The sequence below is a fragment of the Bufo bufo genome, chromosome 3 (assembly GCF_905171765.1).
Source record: "Bufo bufo chromosome 3, aBufBuf1.1, whole genome shotgun sequence".
Classification (NCBI taxonomy): domain Eukaryota; kingdom Metazoa; phylum Chordata; class Amphibia; order Anura; family Bufonidae; genus Bufo; species Bufo bufo.
The window spans coordinates 693,984,517-694,000,885 of NC_053391.1; the positions used below are offsets into that span (position 1 = coordinate 693,984,517).

At 43.7% G+C, this 16,369-nt stretch overlaps 1 protein-coding gene across 5 annotated transcripts in view; it reads right to left on the bottom strand.

The window, feature by feature from the left end:
- Nucleotides 1–16,369, bottom strand: part of ARAP1 (ArfGAP with RhoGAP domain, ankyrin repeat and PH domain 1) — a 138,020-nt gene that overhangs the window by 31,652 nt on the left and 89,999 nt on the right. For all 5 annotated transcript variants that reach the window (XM_040426568.1, XM_040426566.1, XM_040426570.1 and 2 more), the window contains exons 14-15: nucleotides 14,169–14,343; nucleotides 2,711–2,845 (exon numbers count right to left, since the gene is read on the bottom strand). In XM_040426568.1, coding sequence (XP_040282502.1) covers nucleotides 2,711–2,845; nucleotides 14,169–14,343 — 310 coding nt within the window. The remainder of the gene's footprint in view (nucleotides 1–2,710; nucleotides 2,846–14,168; nucleotides 14,344–16,369) is intronic.

Consider the following 16,369-nt stretch of genomic DNA (forward strand, 5'->3'; position numbering starts at 1 on the left):
CAATCAGTTTTGATCTGCCAGCAACCATCCGGATGCAATGCGTTTTACACTGAAGCCCCATTCACTTCTATGGGGCCAGGGCTGCGTGAACAAACACACAATATAGAACGTGCTGCGATTCGCACGCAACGCAGAAATGAAGTGTGAAAAAAAAACGCTCATGTGCACAGACCCATAGAAATGAACGGGTCAGGTATCAGTGCGGGTGCTATGCGTTCACTTCACGCATGGCACCCTAGCGGAAAGCTCGGTCGTGTGAAAGGGGCCGAAGGAGTTTACCTTTAATTGGGCTCACCTGAAAAACTAATTATCACAGGTGTTCGAGATGGATTTCAGGGATCTAGAGTGAACCAATACCATCCATGTGTTTAATTGAAAAACAAAAAATTACATCTTTATGACACTTAAATCCAAAATACATAATAATTTGGAACGCGGTGTAGATACAATGTAATCGGAGCAGCCTCAGCGACCCCCTGAGGAGCCGGTGTAGAAGATGGAAGTGGTCCTGATGTAATATTGTTTGCTGATGCTCCCTGGTGATCGGTGCAGCGGGGTGGGGAGTACTGAAGAATGAGGCCAGCGGTAAACCCAACTAAGTCTTTTTAATAAGTGCCACATCCAGCAGCCACAGCAAGGATATGGAGGCAGGTTGGTTGGTGGTAATTCCAGACTTAGGTGATACTGGCCCAGTGGTTGTTCGGTGATGGGTGGCTTGACTGTAGTCCCTCACCTTACAGCAGTGGCTGTAGATGCAAATGTAGCAGGTCAATCTACTGTCTGGAATCTCAAGGCTTCACTTGAGGACTATTGGAGTAGTTCTCTTTGGAGAATTTAGTAACAGGAACAAGAGCTCTGAAGGTTGCTTCTAGAGTAGAGCAAACCTGGCGGGTTCGGGTTTGGAGTTTAAGTGAATTACATAAGGGATTCCATTCTCACGGAATCCATCAGGTAATTCAATGCCGGCATGCTGCATAATACAAGTGTATGGCCAGCTCCAAGGGTTCCGTTCTGCTGGCCATACACCTGTATTCTGCGGCATGCCGTCAGGTTCGCTCAGCTCTAGTTGCTTCCTCTCTTCTCTACGTCCACACAGGAACTCCTGGCAGAAGCAGGACCGGCCCATTCCCACCAACAGGGTGGTTAACCCTGTTTCTGCCAACAATTCCTTGCTGGTAACTATGGACTGAAGCAAACAGTAAAATACATAATACATGACAATAAACAATTTGTAGTACCGCCAGGTCTGGGGTACTACAAATATAACCATAACAACCCCAATGTACCAGAAGAACCTCAGTGTAGATACAATCTAACCAGCGTAACCGCAATATAGATACAATGTAACCAGCGCGACCGCAATATAGATACAATGTAACCAGTGTAACCGCAATATAGATACAATGTAACCAGCGCGACCGCAATATAGATACAATGTAACCAGTGTAACCGCAATATAGATACAATGTAACCAGCGTAACCGCAATATAGATACAATGTAACCAGCGTAACCGCTGGCTTCACTTTTCCTCTCCTCCTTTTCTGTTGGTGGAAGGGGGGGGGGGGGGGGGTGTAGCTATTGATTAGCCCTGTTAAGCACCCTCTATGTGTACCCCCTGATGGACCCAAACATTGGGGGAAACGCGTCGGGGTGATAGGGTACTTAGTGGTTTGTTAGGGCGTATTAGGGCAATCCAGGGCAGGTACGCAGATGGAGGATCGCCACCTTTAGGTGATGCCTTCGGGCTGAGGACCAACCAGGGTCATTACAGGGAAAGGAATTTCCTCATATGGTTGTTTCCTTGCATACACCTAGTCCTGGACTCTTGATTGATCTGAATAAGGGTATTCTTGTGTATTGTTTAGTTACATCTGACCACTTAGGGTTGTTTTTAAGGATATCTATTAAAGCTTATGTTTTAAGGTTCCTCTACTTTTTTTTCCGATTATTTTCTTTCATTTACTGGGACTCACTATATCCATTTGATTATCAGATAACTTTTTGTTAGTTAATTAGATGCAATGTAACCAGCACAACCCAATGTAGATACAATGTAATCAGAGCAACCTCAATGTAGATACAATGTAACCAGTGTAAACACAATGTAGATACAATGTAACCAGCACAACCCAATGTAGATACAATGTAATCAGAGCAACCTCAATGTAGATACAATGTAACCAGTGTAAACACAATGTAGATACAATTTAACCAGCACAGCACAATGTAGATACAATGTAACCAGCACAACCCAATGTAGATACAACGTAACCAGCACAGCACAATGTAGATACAATGTAACCAGTGTAAACACAATGTAGATACAATTTAACCAGCACAGCACAATGTAGATACAATGTAACCAGCACAACCCAATGTAGATACAACGTAACCAGCACAGCACAATGTAGATACAATGTAACCAGCACAACCCAATATAGATACAATGTAACCAGCACAGCACCATGTAGATACAATGTAACCAGTGTAAACACAATGTAGATACAATGAAATCAGCACAACCAGAATGTAGGGTCTAATACAAGGAGAGTCCAATAATTTGGCATCAATGGGACGTGGCAGGTGGCAGATATCAGAGATATTCCTGATGACTGGATAAATGTGATGATGTTATCTCATGGACTTCCCTGCATAGGACACAGTGTCATACAATGGTGTACAAACCATCCCATCCCATAACGCACTCACCTTCCTTGGCCTTCCTGTCCGCGACCAGTCTGGTCATAGACGAGGTCTTGTAGAGGTAGCCGTTGTGTGTGATGGAGTGATGCATGACGAAGTATTGCTTCTCCAGATTAGCCCCCAGGTCCAAACGGGGAATCTCTGACCAGAACAGAAGGACATGACTCGGTCAATGATCATTGACATTGCAGCAATACCAGCAGTGTCCACATGATGTCAGTAAGTGTCAGCCATAATAAACACAGAGTATAATGTAATAAAAGCGAATACAACCCGGAAAACGCACAGGAGAAGAAAATGCATCAACCTAATACTGTTTACGTGTTGGACATAAATTTGTGACCCAATAATATTCTGTCTGCGGGAGCAGTGTAACTGAAGCAGCGCCCCAGCCGAGTAATACAGTGGAAGAGGGATACAGTAACTACCACTCCCATCATCAACTAATCTCTCAACATTAAAAGGATTGTGTGTATAGAGGTACATATTAGGCTAATTAAAATCATGCAAAACATGAGAGATAAGTAGCTCTGAATGTAAACAGTAATGATCTCATTCACTGACAGCAAGCAGAGACATTGAAAATTGTGATAAATGCCACACAAGTCTAATAGAAAGCGGCAGAACTTCTTATGACACAAGGACTTATTTCTAGAAGACTGGATGCTGCTATATGACCACTAGCCACTAGATGTCAGCACCAGACCATAGCGCCGGTGGCCGCACAATGGTCACATTGTCACCGCAGTCACACAGTCTGGCGGGTGACGCAGTCACTTTCTGCTGTAACTTTTAATTATTTCTCTCTGGGCCGGGTTCCAGAGGAGAAGCTTTCACCTGCACATCGGTCACACCTCCCGGCTATCCAGGGGTCAGCGAAAGTCGGGAACCAACGCAGGACGACAACCAATGTCTGCCACTATGTGCCCATATGGGTCGTCGCCAAGCTTTCGGCACTTTGTTTGTTACACCCTCCCCGCTTGCACCAGTGTTAATTACAGATCTGGTATTGTATTCGTGAATCAGGAGGCTCAGGATGAAGAGCAGGGAATTTTGGGAGGAAATGAGAAAAGTGATCATTACATAAATCCACCTGCTCACTGTAAACCGGAAGAGCTTACAATCTAAAAACAGGCAGCCATGCCGCGTACTGCACCGGTGATTTTGCCTACATGGTGAATCACTAGTTTTGCAGTTAAGGCTGGAGAGCCCCTTTAAATTACTTTATTAAACCTCAGCTGATCCTATGTCTTATACTCCAGTCACATCCAGAGCTGCAAGACCAGTGATTTTCATCAGTGATTGTGAGCCAAAACCAGGTACAGCTCTAAACACAGAACAGGGGAAGTTCTTTTCCACTGACGGAAATCACTGACAAAACACTGACGTGCGAATAAAGCTTTAGGAAATGTAGTGTTCATGCCAGCGTTAAAAAGCTACATCTCCCAGGATGAATGCATCAGATCTGCTACCAGACGTGTAGCTCCCGACTGCCCCCGGCTCCTGCGGCTCCCGACTGCCCCCGGCTCCTGCGGCTCCCGACTGTCCTTCCCTCATTTCCTGGATTCCCGCAGCTCCGGTGCAGGTCGCCTCAGGTGATAAACACATGACGGGCACTGACTCAGAGGGGGCTCCAGCTTTATGGAAACTAAGTTCTACAACTTTACAATAGACTCTGCCCTTCACTGTTTTCAGGAAGATTTCTGTTTCCTTTCAGTGAATGGGAACACCCTGCTCTCAGCTGAGAAGTGGATACAATTGTATCCAGTGTAGACTGTGATATAAACATCTGGAACTCCAGACTGATACATTGTGACAAACTAAGATCTGCACAGCCACTGCTGCTGTGTGCTGTCTGAACTGGATACAAGTGTAACAAACGCTCAGCTGAGAGCAGGACTAGATATGTACAGGTTTACTGCCTGCAAACTGTGAAGAACTGAAACAGAAAATTGTATAACTTTTCATTTCTGCAGAGATTACTATTTAATTATCTAATCCTATCCTGTGTGATACTGTCTGCTGAGCTGTGTATCTAATCCTCTCCTGTGTGATACTGTCTGCTGAGCTGTGTATCTAATCCTATCCTGTGTGATACTGCCTGCTGAGCTGTGTATCTAATCCTGTCCTGTGTGATACTGTCTGCTCAGCTGTGTATCTAATCCTATCCTGTGTGATACTGCCTGCTGAGCTGTGTATCTAATCCTATCATGTGTGATACTGCCTGCTGAGCTGTGTATCTAATCCTATCCTGTGTGATACTGACTGCTGAGCTGTGTATCTAATCCTATCCTGTGTGATACTGTCTGCTGAGCTGTGTATCTAATCCTCTCCTGTGTGATACTGTCTGCTGAGCTGTGTATCTAATCCTATCCTGTGTGATACTGCCTGCTGAGCTGTGTATCTAATCCTGTCCTGTGTGATACTGTCTGCTCAGCTGTGTATCTAATCCTATCCTGTGTGATACTGCCTGCTGAGCTGTGTATCTAATCCTATCCTGTGTGATACTGCCTGCTGAGCTGTGTATCTAATCCTATCCTGTGTGATACTGACTGCTGAGCTGTGTATCTAATCCTATCCTGTGTGATACTGTCTGCTGAGCTGTGTATCTAATCCTCTCCTGTGTGATACTGTCTGCTGAGCTGTGTATCTAATCCTATCCTGTGTGATACTGTCTGCTGAGCTGTGTATCTAATCCTATCCTGTGTGATACTGTCTGCTGAGCTGTGTATCTAATCCTGTCCTGTGTGATACTGTCTGCTGAGCTGTGTATCTAATCCTATCCTGTGTGATACTGTCTGCTGAGCTGTGTATCTAATCCTATCCTGTGTGATACTGCCTGCTGAGCCGTGTATCTAATCCTATCCTGTGTGATACTGTCTGCTGAGCAGTGTATATAATCCTATCCTGTGTGATACTGACTGCTGAGATGTGTATCTAATCCTCTCCTGTGTGATACTGTCTGCTGAGCTGTGTATCTAATCCTATCCTGTGTGATACAGTCTGCTGAGCTGTGTATCTAATCCTATCCTGTGTGATACAGTCTGCTGAGCTGTGTATCTAATCCTATCCTGTGTGATACTGTCTGCTGAGCTGTGTATCTAATCCTATCCTGTGTGATACTGTCTGCTGAGCTGTGTATCTAATCCTATCCTGTGTGATACTGCCTGCTGAGCTGTGTATCTAATCCTATCCTGTGTGATACAGTCTGCTGAGCTGTGTATCTAATCCTATCCTGTGTGATACAGTCTGCTGAGCTGTGTATCTAATCCTATCCTGTGTGATACTGTCTGCTGAGCTGTGTATCTAATCCTATCATGTGTGATACTGTCTGCTAAGCTGTGTATCTAATCCTATCATGTGTGATACTGTCTACTGAGCTGTGTATCTAATCCTATCCTGTGTGATACTGTCTGCTGAGCTGTGTATCTAATCCTATCCTGTGTGATACTGTCTGCTGCGCTGTGTATCTAATCCTATCCTGTGTGATACAGTCTGCTGAGCTGTGTATCTAATCCTATCCTGTGTGATACAGTCTGCTGAGCTGTGTATCTAATCCTATCCTGTGTGATACTGTCTGCTGAGCTGTGTATCTAATCCTATCCTGTGTGATACTGTCTGCTGAGCTGTGTATCTAATCCTATCCTGTGTGATACTGCCTGCTGAGCTGTGTATCTAATCCTATCCTGTGTGATACAGTCTGCTGAGCTGTGTATCTAATCCTATCCTGTGTGATACTGTCTGCTGAGCTGTGTATCTAATCCTATCCTGTGTGATACTGACTGCTGAGCTGTGTATCTAATCCTATCCTGTGTGATACTGTACACTGAGCTGTGTATCTAATCCTATCCTGTGTGATACTGTCTGCTGAGCTGTGTATCTAATCCTATCATGTGTGATACTGTCTGCTGAGCTGTGTATCTAATCCTATCATGTGTGATACTGTCTACTGAGCTGTGTATCTAATCCTATCCTGTGTGATACTGTCTGCTGAGCTGTGTATCTAATCCTATCCTGTGTGATACTGACTGCTGAGCTGTGTATCTAATCCTATCTTGTGTGATACTGTCTGCTGAGCAGTGTATCTAATCCTATCCTGTGTGATACTCTCTGCTGAGCTATGTATCTAATCCTATCCTGTGTGATACTGTCTGCTGAGCCGTGTATCTAATCCTACCCTATGTGATACTGTCTGCTGAGCTGTGTATCTAATCCTATCCTGTGTGATACTGTCTGCTGAGCTGTGTATCTAATCCTATCCTGTGTGATACAGTCTGCTGAGCTGTGTATCTAATCCTATCCTGTGTGATACTGACTGCTGAGCTGTGTATCTAAACCTATCCTGTGTGATACTGTACACTGAGCTGTGTATCTAATCCTATCATGTGTGATACTGCCTGCTGAGCTGTGTATCTAATCCTATCCTGTGTGATACTGTCTGATGAGCTGTGTATCTAATCCTATCATGTGTGATACTGTCTGCTAAGCTGTGTATCTAATCCTATCCTGTGTGATACTGCCTGCTGAGCTGTGTATCTAATCCTATCCTGTGTGATACAGTCTGCTGAGCTGTGTATCTAATCCTATCCTGTGTGATACTGTCTGCTGAGCTGTGTATCTAATCCTATCCTGTGTGATACTGACTGCTGAGCTGTGTATCTAATCCTATCCTGTGTGATACTGTACACTGAGCTGTGTATCTAATCCTATCCTGTGTGATACTGTCTGCTGAGCTGTGTATCTAATCCTATCATGTGTGATACTGTCTGCTGAGCTGTGTATCTAATCCTATCATGTGTGATACTGTCTACTGAGCTGTGTATCTAATCCTATCCTGTGTGATACTGTCTGCTGAGCTGTGTATCTAATCCTATCCTGTGTGATACTGACTGCTGAGCTGTGTATCTAATCCTATCTTGTGTGATACTGTCTGCTGAGCAGTGTATCTAATCCTATCCTGTGTGATACTCTCTGCTGAGCTATGTATCTAATCCTATCCTGTGTGATACTGTCTGCTGAGCCGTGTATCTAATCCTACCCTATGTGATACTGTCTGCTGAGCTGTGTATCTAATCCTATCCTGTGTGATACTGTCTGCTGAGCTGTGTATCTAATCCTATCCTGTGTGATACAGTCTGCTGAGCTGTGTATCTAATCCTATCCTGTGTGATACTGACTGCTGAGCTGTGTATCTAAACCTATCCTGTGTGATACTGTACACTGAGCTGTGTATCTAATCCTATCATGTGTGATACTGCCTGCTGAGCTGTGTATCTAATCCTATCCTGTGTGATACTGTCTGATGAGCTGTGTATCTAATCCTATCATGTGTGATACTGTCTGCTAAGCTGTGTATCTAATCCTATCATGTGTGATACTGTCTACTGAGCGGTGTATCTAATCCTATCCTGTGTGATACTGTCTGCTGAGCTGTGTATCTAATCCTCTCCTGTGTGATACTGCCTGCTGAGCTGTGTATCTAATCCTGTCCTGTGTGATACTGTCTGCTAAGCCATGTATCTAATCCTATCCTGTGTGATACAGTCTGCTGAGCTGTGTATCTAATCCTATCCTGTGTGATACTGTCTGCTGAGCTGTGTATCTAATCCTATTCTGTGATACTGTCTGCTGAGCTGTGTATCTAATCCTATCCTGTGTGATACTGTCTGCTGAGCTGTGTATCTAATCCTATCCTGTGTGATACTGTCTGCTGAGCTGTGTATCTCATCCTCTCCTGTGTGATACTGTCTGCTGAGCTGTGTATCACACTCCATTAGGTGGGATATAATCTGGTGCGGATCCCTCCTCCATTTATTTCCAGACATGCTTGGAATGTGGGGTCCCCTACTGCCAAGGTACACACAGACATGGCGGATCACGGCGGGGTCAGCATGTAACGCTGGTTTTTACTTTCTTATGCTTAAAGGGGTATCATTGTAATTTCAAGACATCCCCTATCCACATGATAGGGGTAAATATCAGATCAGGGGGAGCTGGGGATCCTACTGCTAGGACCCCCACTGATCAGTAGAACAGGGGTCCCGAACCCCACAAGGCCCCAAAATGAATGGTCAAAGATATCCCTAAAGCCCCATTTAATTCTATGTGACCTGCTGAAAATAGCAGAACACTGAACTCATAATCAGTGGGTGTCCCACCAGTAGGACCCCACCGATCTAATTCTGTAGACCGGGAATAATTTTAAACGATCAAAATATGAAACTCAGTGTCCTATGTAGGAACATACAGTAGTATCGGGCTCCAGGTGAGCACCAGCGCCCCCTTCTGTATGGTCTGAGCTTATAGGAGGTCTCACCTGATAGGAGCATGCACCACTGGCCCCTCTGTATGGTCTGACCTAATAGAACAGTTCAGGTTATATGACCCCCTTTTAACCTGCAGCAGCAATACTCCTAACATTCACCAGCTAAGAGTCCCCATAACAACAAGTTGCACACTTGACCATAATGTCAATGTCTCAGGAGATTACTACATACAGATATATACAGCCACCACTAGGAGGAGCTCAGGAGATTACTACATACAGATATATATAGCCACCACTAGAGGGAGCTCAGGAGATTACTACATACAGATATATACAGCCACCACTAGAGGGAGCTCAGGAGATTACTACATACAGATATATACAGCCACCACTAGAGGGAGCTCAGGAGATTACTACATACAGATATATACAGCCACCACTAGAGGGAGCTCAGGAGATTACTACATACAGATATATACAGCCACCACTAGAGGGAGCTCAGGAGATTTCTGCATACAGATATATACAGCCATCACTAGAGGGAGCTCAGGAGATTACTACATACCGATATATACAGCCACCACTAGAGGGAGCTCAGGAGATTACTACATACAGATATATATAGCCTCCACTACAGGGAGCTCAGGAGATTACTACATACAGATATATACAGCCACCACTAGAGGGAGCTCAGGAGATTACTACATACCGATATATACAGCCACCACTAGAGGGAGCTCAGGAGATTACTACATACAGATATATATAGCCACCACTAGAGGGAGCTCAGGAGATTACTACATACCGATATATACAGCCACCACTAGAGGGAGCTCAGGAGATTACTACATACCGATATATACAGCCACCACTAGAGGGAGCTCAGGAGATTACTACATACAGATATATATAGCCACCACAAGAGGGAGCTCAGGATATTACTACATACAGATATATACAGCCACCACTAGAGGGAGCTCAGGAGATTACTGCATACAGATATATACAGCCTCCACTAGAGGGAGCTCAGGAGAGTACTACATAAAGATATATACAGCCACCACTAGAGGGAGCTCAGGAGATTACTGCATACAGATATATACAGCTACCACTAGAGGGAGCTCAGGAGATTACTACATACAGATATATACAGCCACCACTAGAGGGAGCTTAGGAGATTACTACATACATATATATACAGCCACCACTAGAGGGAGCTGAGGAGATTACTACATACAGATATATACAACCACCACTAGAGGGAGCTCAGGAGATTACTGCATACAGATATATACAGCCTCCACTAGAGGGAGCTCAGGAGATTACTACATACAGATATATACAGCCACCACTAGAGGGAGCTCAGGAGATTACTACATACAGATATATACAGCCACCACTAGAGGGAGCTCAGGAGATTACTACATACAGATATATACAGCCACTACTAGAGGGAGCTCAGGAGATTACTACATACAGACATATACAGCCACCACTAGAGGGAGCTCAGGAGATTACTACATACAGATATATTTAGCCACCACTAGAGGGAGCTCAGGAGATTACTACATACAGATATATACAGCCACCACTAGAGGGAGCTCAGGGGAATACTGCATACTGATATATACAGCCACCACTAGAGGGAGCTCAGGAGATTACTACATACAGATATATACAGCCACCACTAGAGGGAGCTCAGGAGATTTCTGCATACAGATATATACAGCCATCACTAGAGGGAGCTCAGGAGATTACTACATACCGATATATACAGCCACCACTAGAGGGAGCTCAGGAGATTACTACATACAGATATATATAGCCTCCACTACAGGGAGCTCAGGAGATTACTACATACAGATATATACAGCCACCACTAGAGGGAGCTCAGGAGATTACTACATACCGATATATACAGCCACCACTAGAGGGAGCTCAGGAGATTACTACATACAGATATATATAGCCACCACTAGAGGGAGCTCAGGAGATTACTACATACCGATATATACAGCCACCACTAGAGGGAGCTCAGGAGATTACTACATACCGATATATACAGCCACCACTAGAGGGAGCTCAGGAGATTACTACATACAGATATATATAGCCACCACAAGAGGGAGCTCAGGATATTACTACATACAGATATATACAGCCACCACTAGAGGGAGCTCAGGAGATTACTGCATACAGATATATACAGCCTCCACTAGAGGGAGCTCAGGAGAGTACTACATAAAGATATATACAGCCACCACTAGAGGGAGCTCAGGAGATTACTGCATACAGATATATACAGCTACCACTAGAGGGAGCTCAGGAGATTACTACATACAGATATATACAGCCACCACTAGAGGGAGCTTAGGAGATTACTACATACATATATATACAGCCACCACTAGAGGGAGCTGAGGAGATTACTACATACAGATATATACAACCACCACTAGAGGGAGCTCAGGAGATTACTGCATACAGATATATACAGCCTCCACTAGAGGGAGCTCAGGAGATTACTACATACAGATATATACAGCCACCACTAGAGGGAGCTCAGGAGATTACTACATACAGATATATACAGCCACCACTAGAGGGAGCTCAGGAGATTACTACATACAGATATATACAGCCACTACTAGAGGGAGCTCAGGAGATTACTACATACAGACATATACAGCCACCACTAGAGGGAGCTCAGGAGATTACTACATACAGATATATACAGCCACCACTAGAGGGAGCTCAGGGGAATACTGCATACTGATATATACAGCCACCACTAGAGGGAGCTCAGGAGATTACTATATACAGATATATACAGCCACCACTAGAGGGAGCTCAGGGGAATACTGCATACAGATATATACAGCCACCACTAGAGGGAGCTCAGGGGAATACTACATACAGATATATACAGCCACCACTAGAGGGAGCTCAGGAGATTACTACATACAGATATATTTACTGCACACTGATATATACACATCTACTAGGCAGAGCTCAGGGGCTTACTTCATACTTATATATTATTGAATCCAATGTATGACCAGTCTACAATGAGCTCCCCTATTGGTGGCTGCAGGCAAACAAACTTCGATCATGTAACTGGACCCCATCACATCCAGTATACACAGAGCAGTGGATCCCATCACATCCAGTATACACAGAGCAGTGGATCCCATCACATCCAGTACACACAGAGCAGTGGATCCCATCACATCCAGTATACACAGAGCAGTGGATCCCATCAAATCCAGTACACACAGAGCAGTGGATCCCTTCACATCCAGTATACACAGAGCAGTGGACCCCATCACATCCAGTATACACAGAGCAGTGGACCCCATCACATCCAGTATACACAGAGCAGTGGATCCCATCAAATCCAGTACACACCGAGCAGTGGATCCCATCACATCCAGTATACACAGAGCAGTGGACCCCATCACATCCAGTGCACACAGAGCAGTGGATCCCATCACATCCAGTACACACAGAGCAGTGGATCCCATCACATCCAGTACACACAGAGCAGTGGATCCCATCAAATCCAGTACACACCGAGCAGTGGATCCCATCACATCCAGTATACACAGAGCAGTGGACCCCATCACATCCAGTATACACAGAGCAGTGGATCCCATCACATCCAGTATACACAGAGCAGTGGATCCCATCACATCCAGTATACACAGAGCAGTGGATCCCATCAAATCCAGTACACACCGAGCAGTGGATCCCATCACATCCAGTATACACAGAGCAGTGGACCCCATCACATCCAGTATACACAGAGCAGTGGATCCCATCACATCCAGTATACACAGAGCAGTGGACCCCATCACATCCAGTGCACACAGAGCAGTGGATCCCATCAAATCCAGTACACACCGAGCAGTGGATCCCATCACATCCAGTATACACAGAGCAGTGGACCCCATCACATCCAGTATACACAGAGCAGTGGATCCCATCACATCCAGTATACACAGAGCAGTGGATCCCATCACATCCAGTATACACAGAGCAGTGGATCCCATCACATCCAGTATACACAGAGCAGTGGATCCCATCACATCCAGTGCACACAGAGCAGTGGATCCCATCACATCCAGTACACACAGAGCAGTGGATCCCATCACATCCAGTGCACACAGAGCAGTGGATCCCATCACATCCAGTATACACAGAGCAGTGGTTCCCATCACATCCAGTATACACAGAGCAGTGGATCCCATCACATCCAGTATACACAGAGCAGTGGATCCCATCACATCCAGTATACACAGAGCAGTGGATCCCATCACATCCAGTATACACAGAGCAGTGGATCCCATCACATCCAGTATACACAGAGCAGTGGATCCCATCACATCCAGTATACACAGAGCAGTGGATCCCATCACATCCAGTATACACAGAGCAGTGGTTCCCATCACATCCAGTATACACAGAGCAGTGGATCCCATCACATCCAGTACACACAGAGCAGTGGATCCCATCACATCCAGTACACACAGAGCAGTGGATCCCTTCACATCCAGTACACACAGAGCGGTGGATCCCATCACATCCAGTGCACACAGAGCAGTGGATCCCATCACATCCAGTACACACAGAGCAGTGGATCGCTTCACATCCAGTATACACAGAGCAGTGGATCCCATCACATCCAGTATACACAGAGCAGTGGATCCCATCACATCCAGTATACACAGAGCAGTGGATCCCATCACATCCAGTATACACAGAGCAGTGGATCCCATCACATCCAGTATACACAGAGCAGTGGTTCCCATCACATCCAGTATACACAGAAGAGTGGATCCCATCACATCCAGTACACACAGAGCAGTGGATCCCATCACATCCAGTACACACAGAGCGGTGGATCCCATCACATCCAGTGCACACAGAGCAGTGGATCCCATCACATCCAGTACACACAGAGCAGTGGATCGCTTCACATCCAGTGCACACAGAGCAGTGGATCCCATCACATCCAGTACACACAGAGCAGTGGATCCCATCACATCCAGTGCACACAGAGCAGTGGATCCCATCACATCCAGTACACACAGAGCAGTGGATCCCATCACATCCAGTGCACACAGAGCAGTGGATCCCATCACATACAGTACACACAGAGCAGTGGATCCCATCACATAAACAAAAGCCATTTACCTGAAGTTCTGTTTTGCTTTAGAAACTCCTCCTGCAGCTTCTGCCCGGCCTGCTGCGCCAACTCCAGCGGCTGCGAGAAGAATAGCTCACCGCAAGTGCAGCTAATGTCTGCACCGCAAAACACCAGAGCCTGCGTCTCCGTCAGATCAGTGGTGGCCACCGAAACACACAGAGCCTGCGGGTCAGAAAGAGCAGTCAGAACCATTCATCCTCCAGGAGGCAGTATTATAGCAGTTATATTCTTGTACATAGGAGCAGTATTATAGTAGGTATATTCTTGTACATAGGAGCAGTATTATAGTAGTTATAGTCTTGTACATAGGAGGCAGTATTATAGTAGTTATATTCTTGTACATAGGAGCAGTATTATAGTAGTTATATTCTTGTACATAGGAGCAGTATTATAGTAGTTATAGTCTTGTACATAGGAGCAGTATTATAGTAGTTATATTCTTGTACATAGGAGGCAGTATTATAGTAGTTATATTCTTGTACATAGGAGGCAGTATTATAGTAGTTATATTCTTGTACATAGGAGGCAGTATTATAGTAGTTATATTCTTGTACATAGGAGCAGTATTATAGTAGTTATATTCTTGTACATAGGAGCAGTATTATAGTAGTTATATTCTTGTACATAGGAGGCAGTATTATAGTAGTTATATTCTTGTACACAGGAGCAGTATTATAGTAGTTATATTCTTGTACATAGGAGCAGTATTATAGTAGTTATATTCTTGTACATAGGAGGCAGTATTATAGTAGTTATATTCTTGTACACAGGAGCAGTATTATAGTAGTTATATTCTTGTACATAGGAGCAGTATTATAGTAGTTATATTCTTGTACATAGGAGCAGTATTATAGTAGTTATATTCTTGTACATAGGAGCAGTATTATAGTAGTTGTATTCTTGTACATAGGAGCAGTATTATAGTAGTTATATTCTTGTATATAGGAGGCAGTATTATAGTAGTTATATTATTGTACATAAGAGCAGTATTATAGTAGTTATATTCTTGTACATAGGAGGCAGTATTATAGTAGTTATATTCTTGTACATAGGAGCAGTATTATAGTAGTTATATTCTTGTACATAGGAGCAGTATTATAGTAGTTATATTCTTGTATATAGGAGGCAGTATTATAGTAGTTATATTCTTGTACATAGGAGCAGTATTATAGTAGTTATATTATTGTACATAGGAGGCAGTATTATAGTAGTTATATTCTTGTACATAGGAGCAGTATTATAGTAGTTATATTCTTGTACATAGGAGCAGTATTATAGTAGTTATATTCTTGTATATAGGAGGCAGTATTATAGTAGTTATATTCTTGTACATAGGAGCAGTATTATAGTAGTTATATTCTTGTACATAAGAGCAGTATTATAGTAGTTATATTCTTGTACATAGGAGCAGTATTATAGTAGTTATATTCTTGTACATAGGAGCTGTATTATAGTAGTTATATTCTTGTACATAGGAGCAGTATTATAGTAGTTATATTCTTGTACATAGGAGCAGTATTATAGTAGTTATATTCTTGTATATAGGAGCAGTATTATAGTAGTTATATTCTTGTACATAGGAGCAGTATTATAGTAGTTATATTCTTGTACATAGGAGCAGTATTATAGTAGTTATATTCTTGTACATAGGAGCAGTATTATAGTAGTTATATTCTTGTACATAGGGGCAGTATTATAGTAGTTATATTCTTGTACATAGGAGCAGTATTATAGTAGTTATATTCTTGTACATAGGAGCAGTATTATAGTAGTTATATTCTTGTACATAGGAGCAGTATTATAGTAGTTATATTCTTGTACATAGGAGCAGTATTATAGTAGTTATATTCTTGTACATAGGAGCAGTATTATAGTAGTTATATTCTTGTACATAGGAGCAGTATTATAGTAGTTATATTCTTGTACATAGGAGCAGTATTATAGTAGTTATATTCTTGTACATAGGAGCTGTACAGTAGCACATCCTTATTTTGGAGGCTAAGACAGGGAGGAAGACCCGGCAGGACGGATGTTTAGGCTGTGACCTCCTTTAGGACGATGTCTGGACTGTAATGCGGTAGGGGGCGCTATTGCATACTGGCCTATATGAGGTGTATCAGCTGATCAGTGGTGGAAAATGGTACTGCAACTGCTTCTGAAAACCTCTATGAATGTAAATTTGCATGAA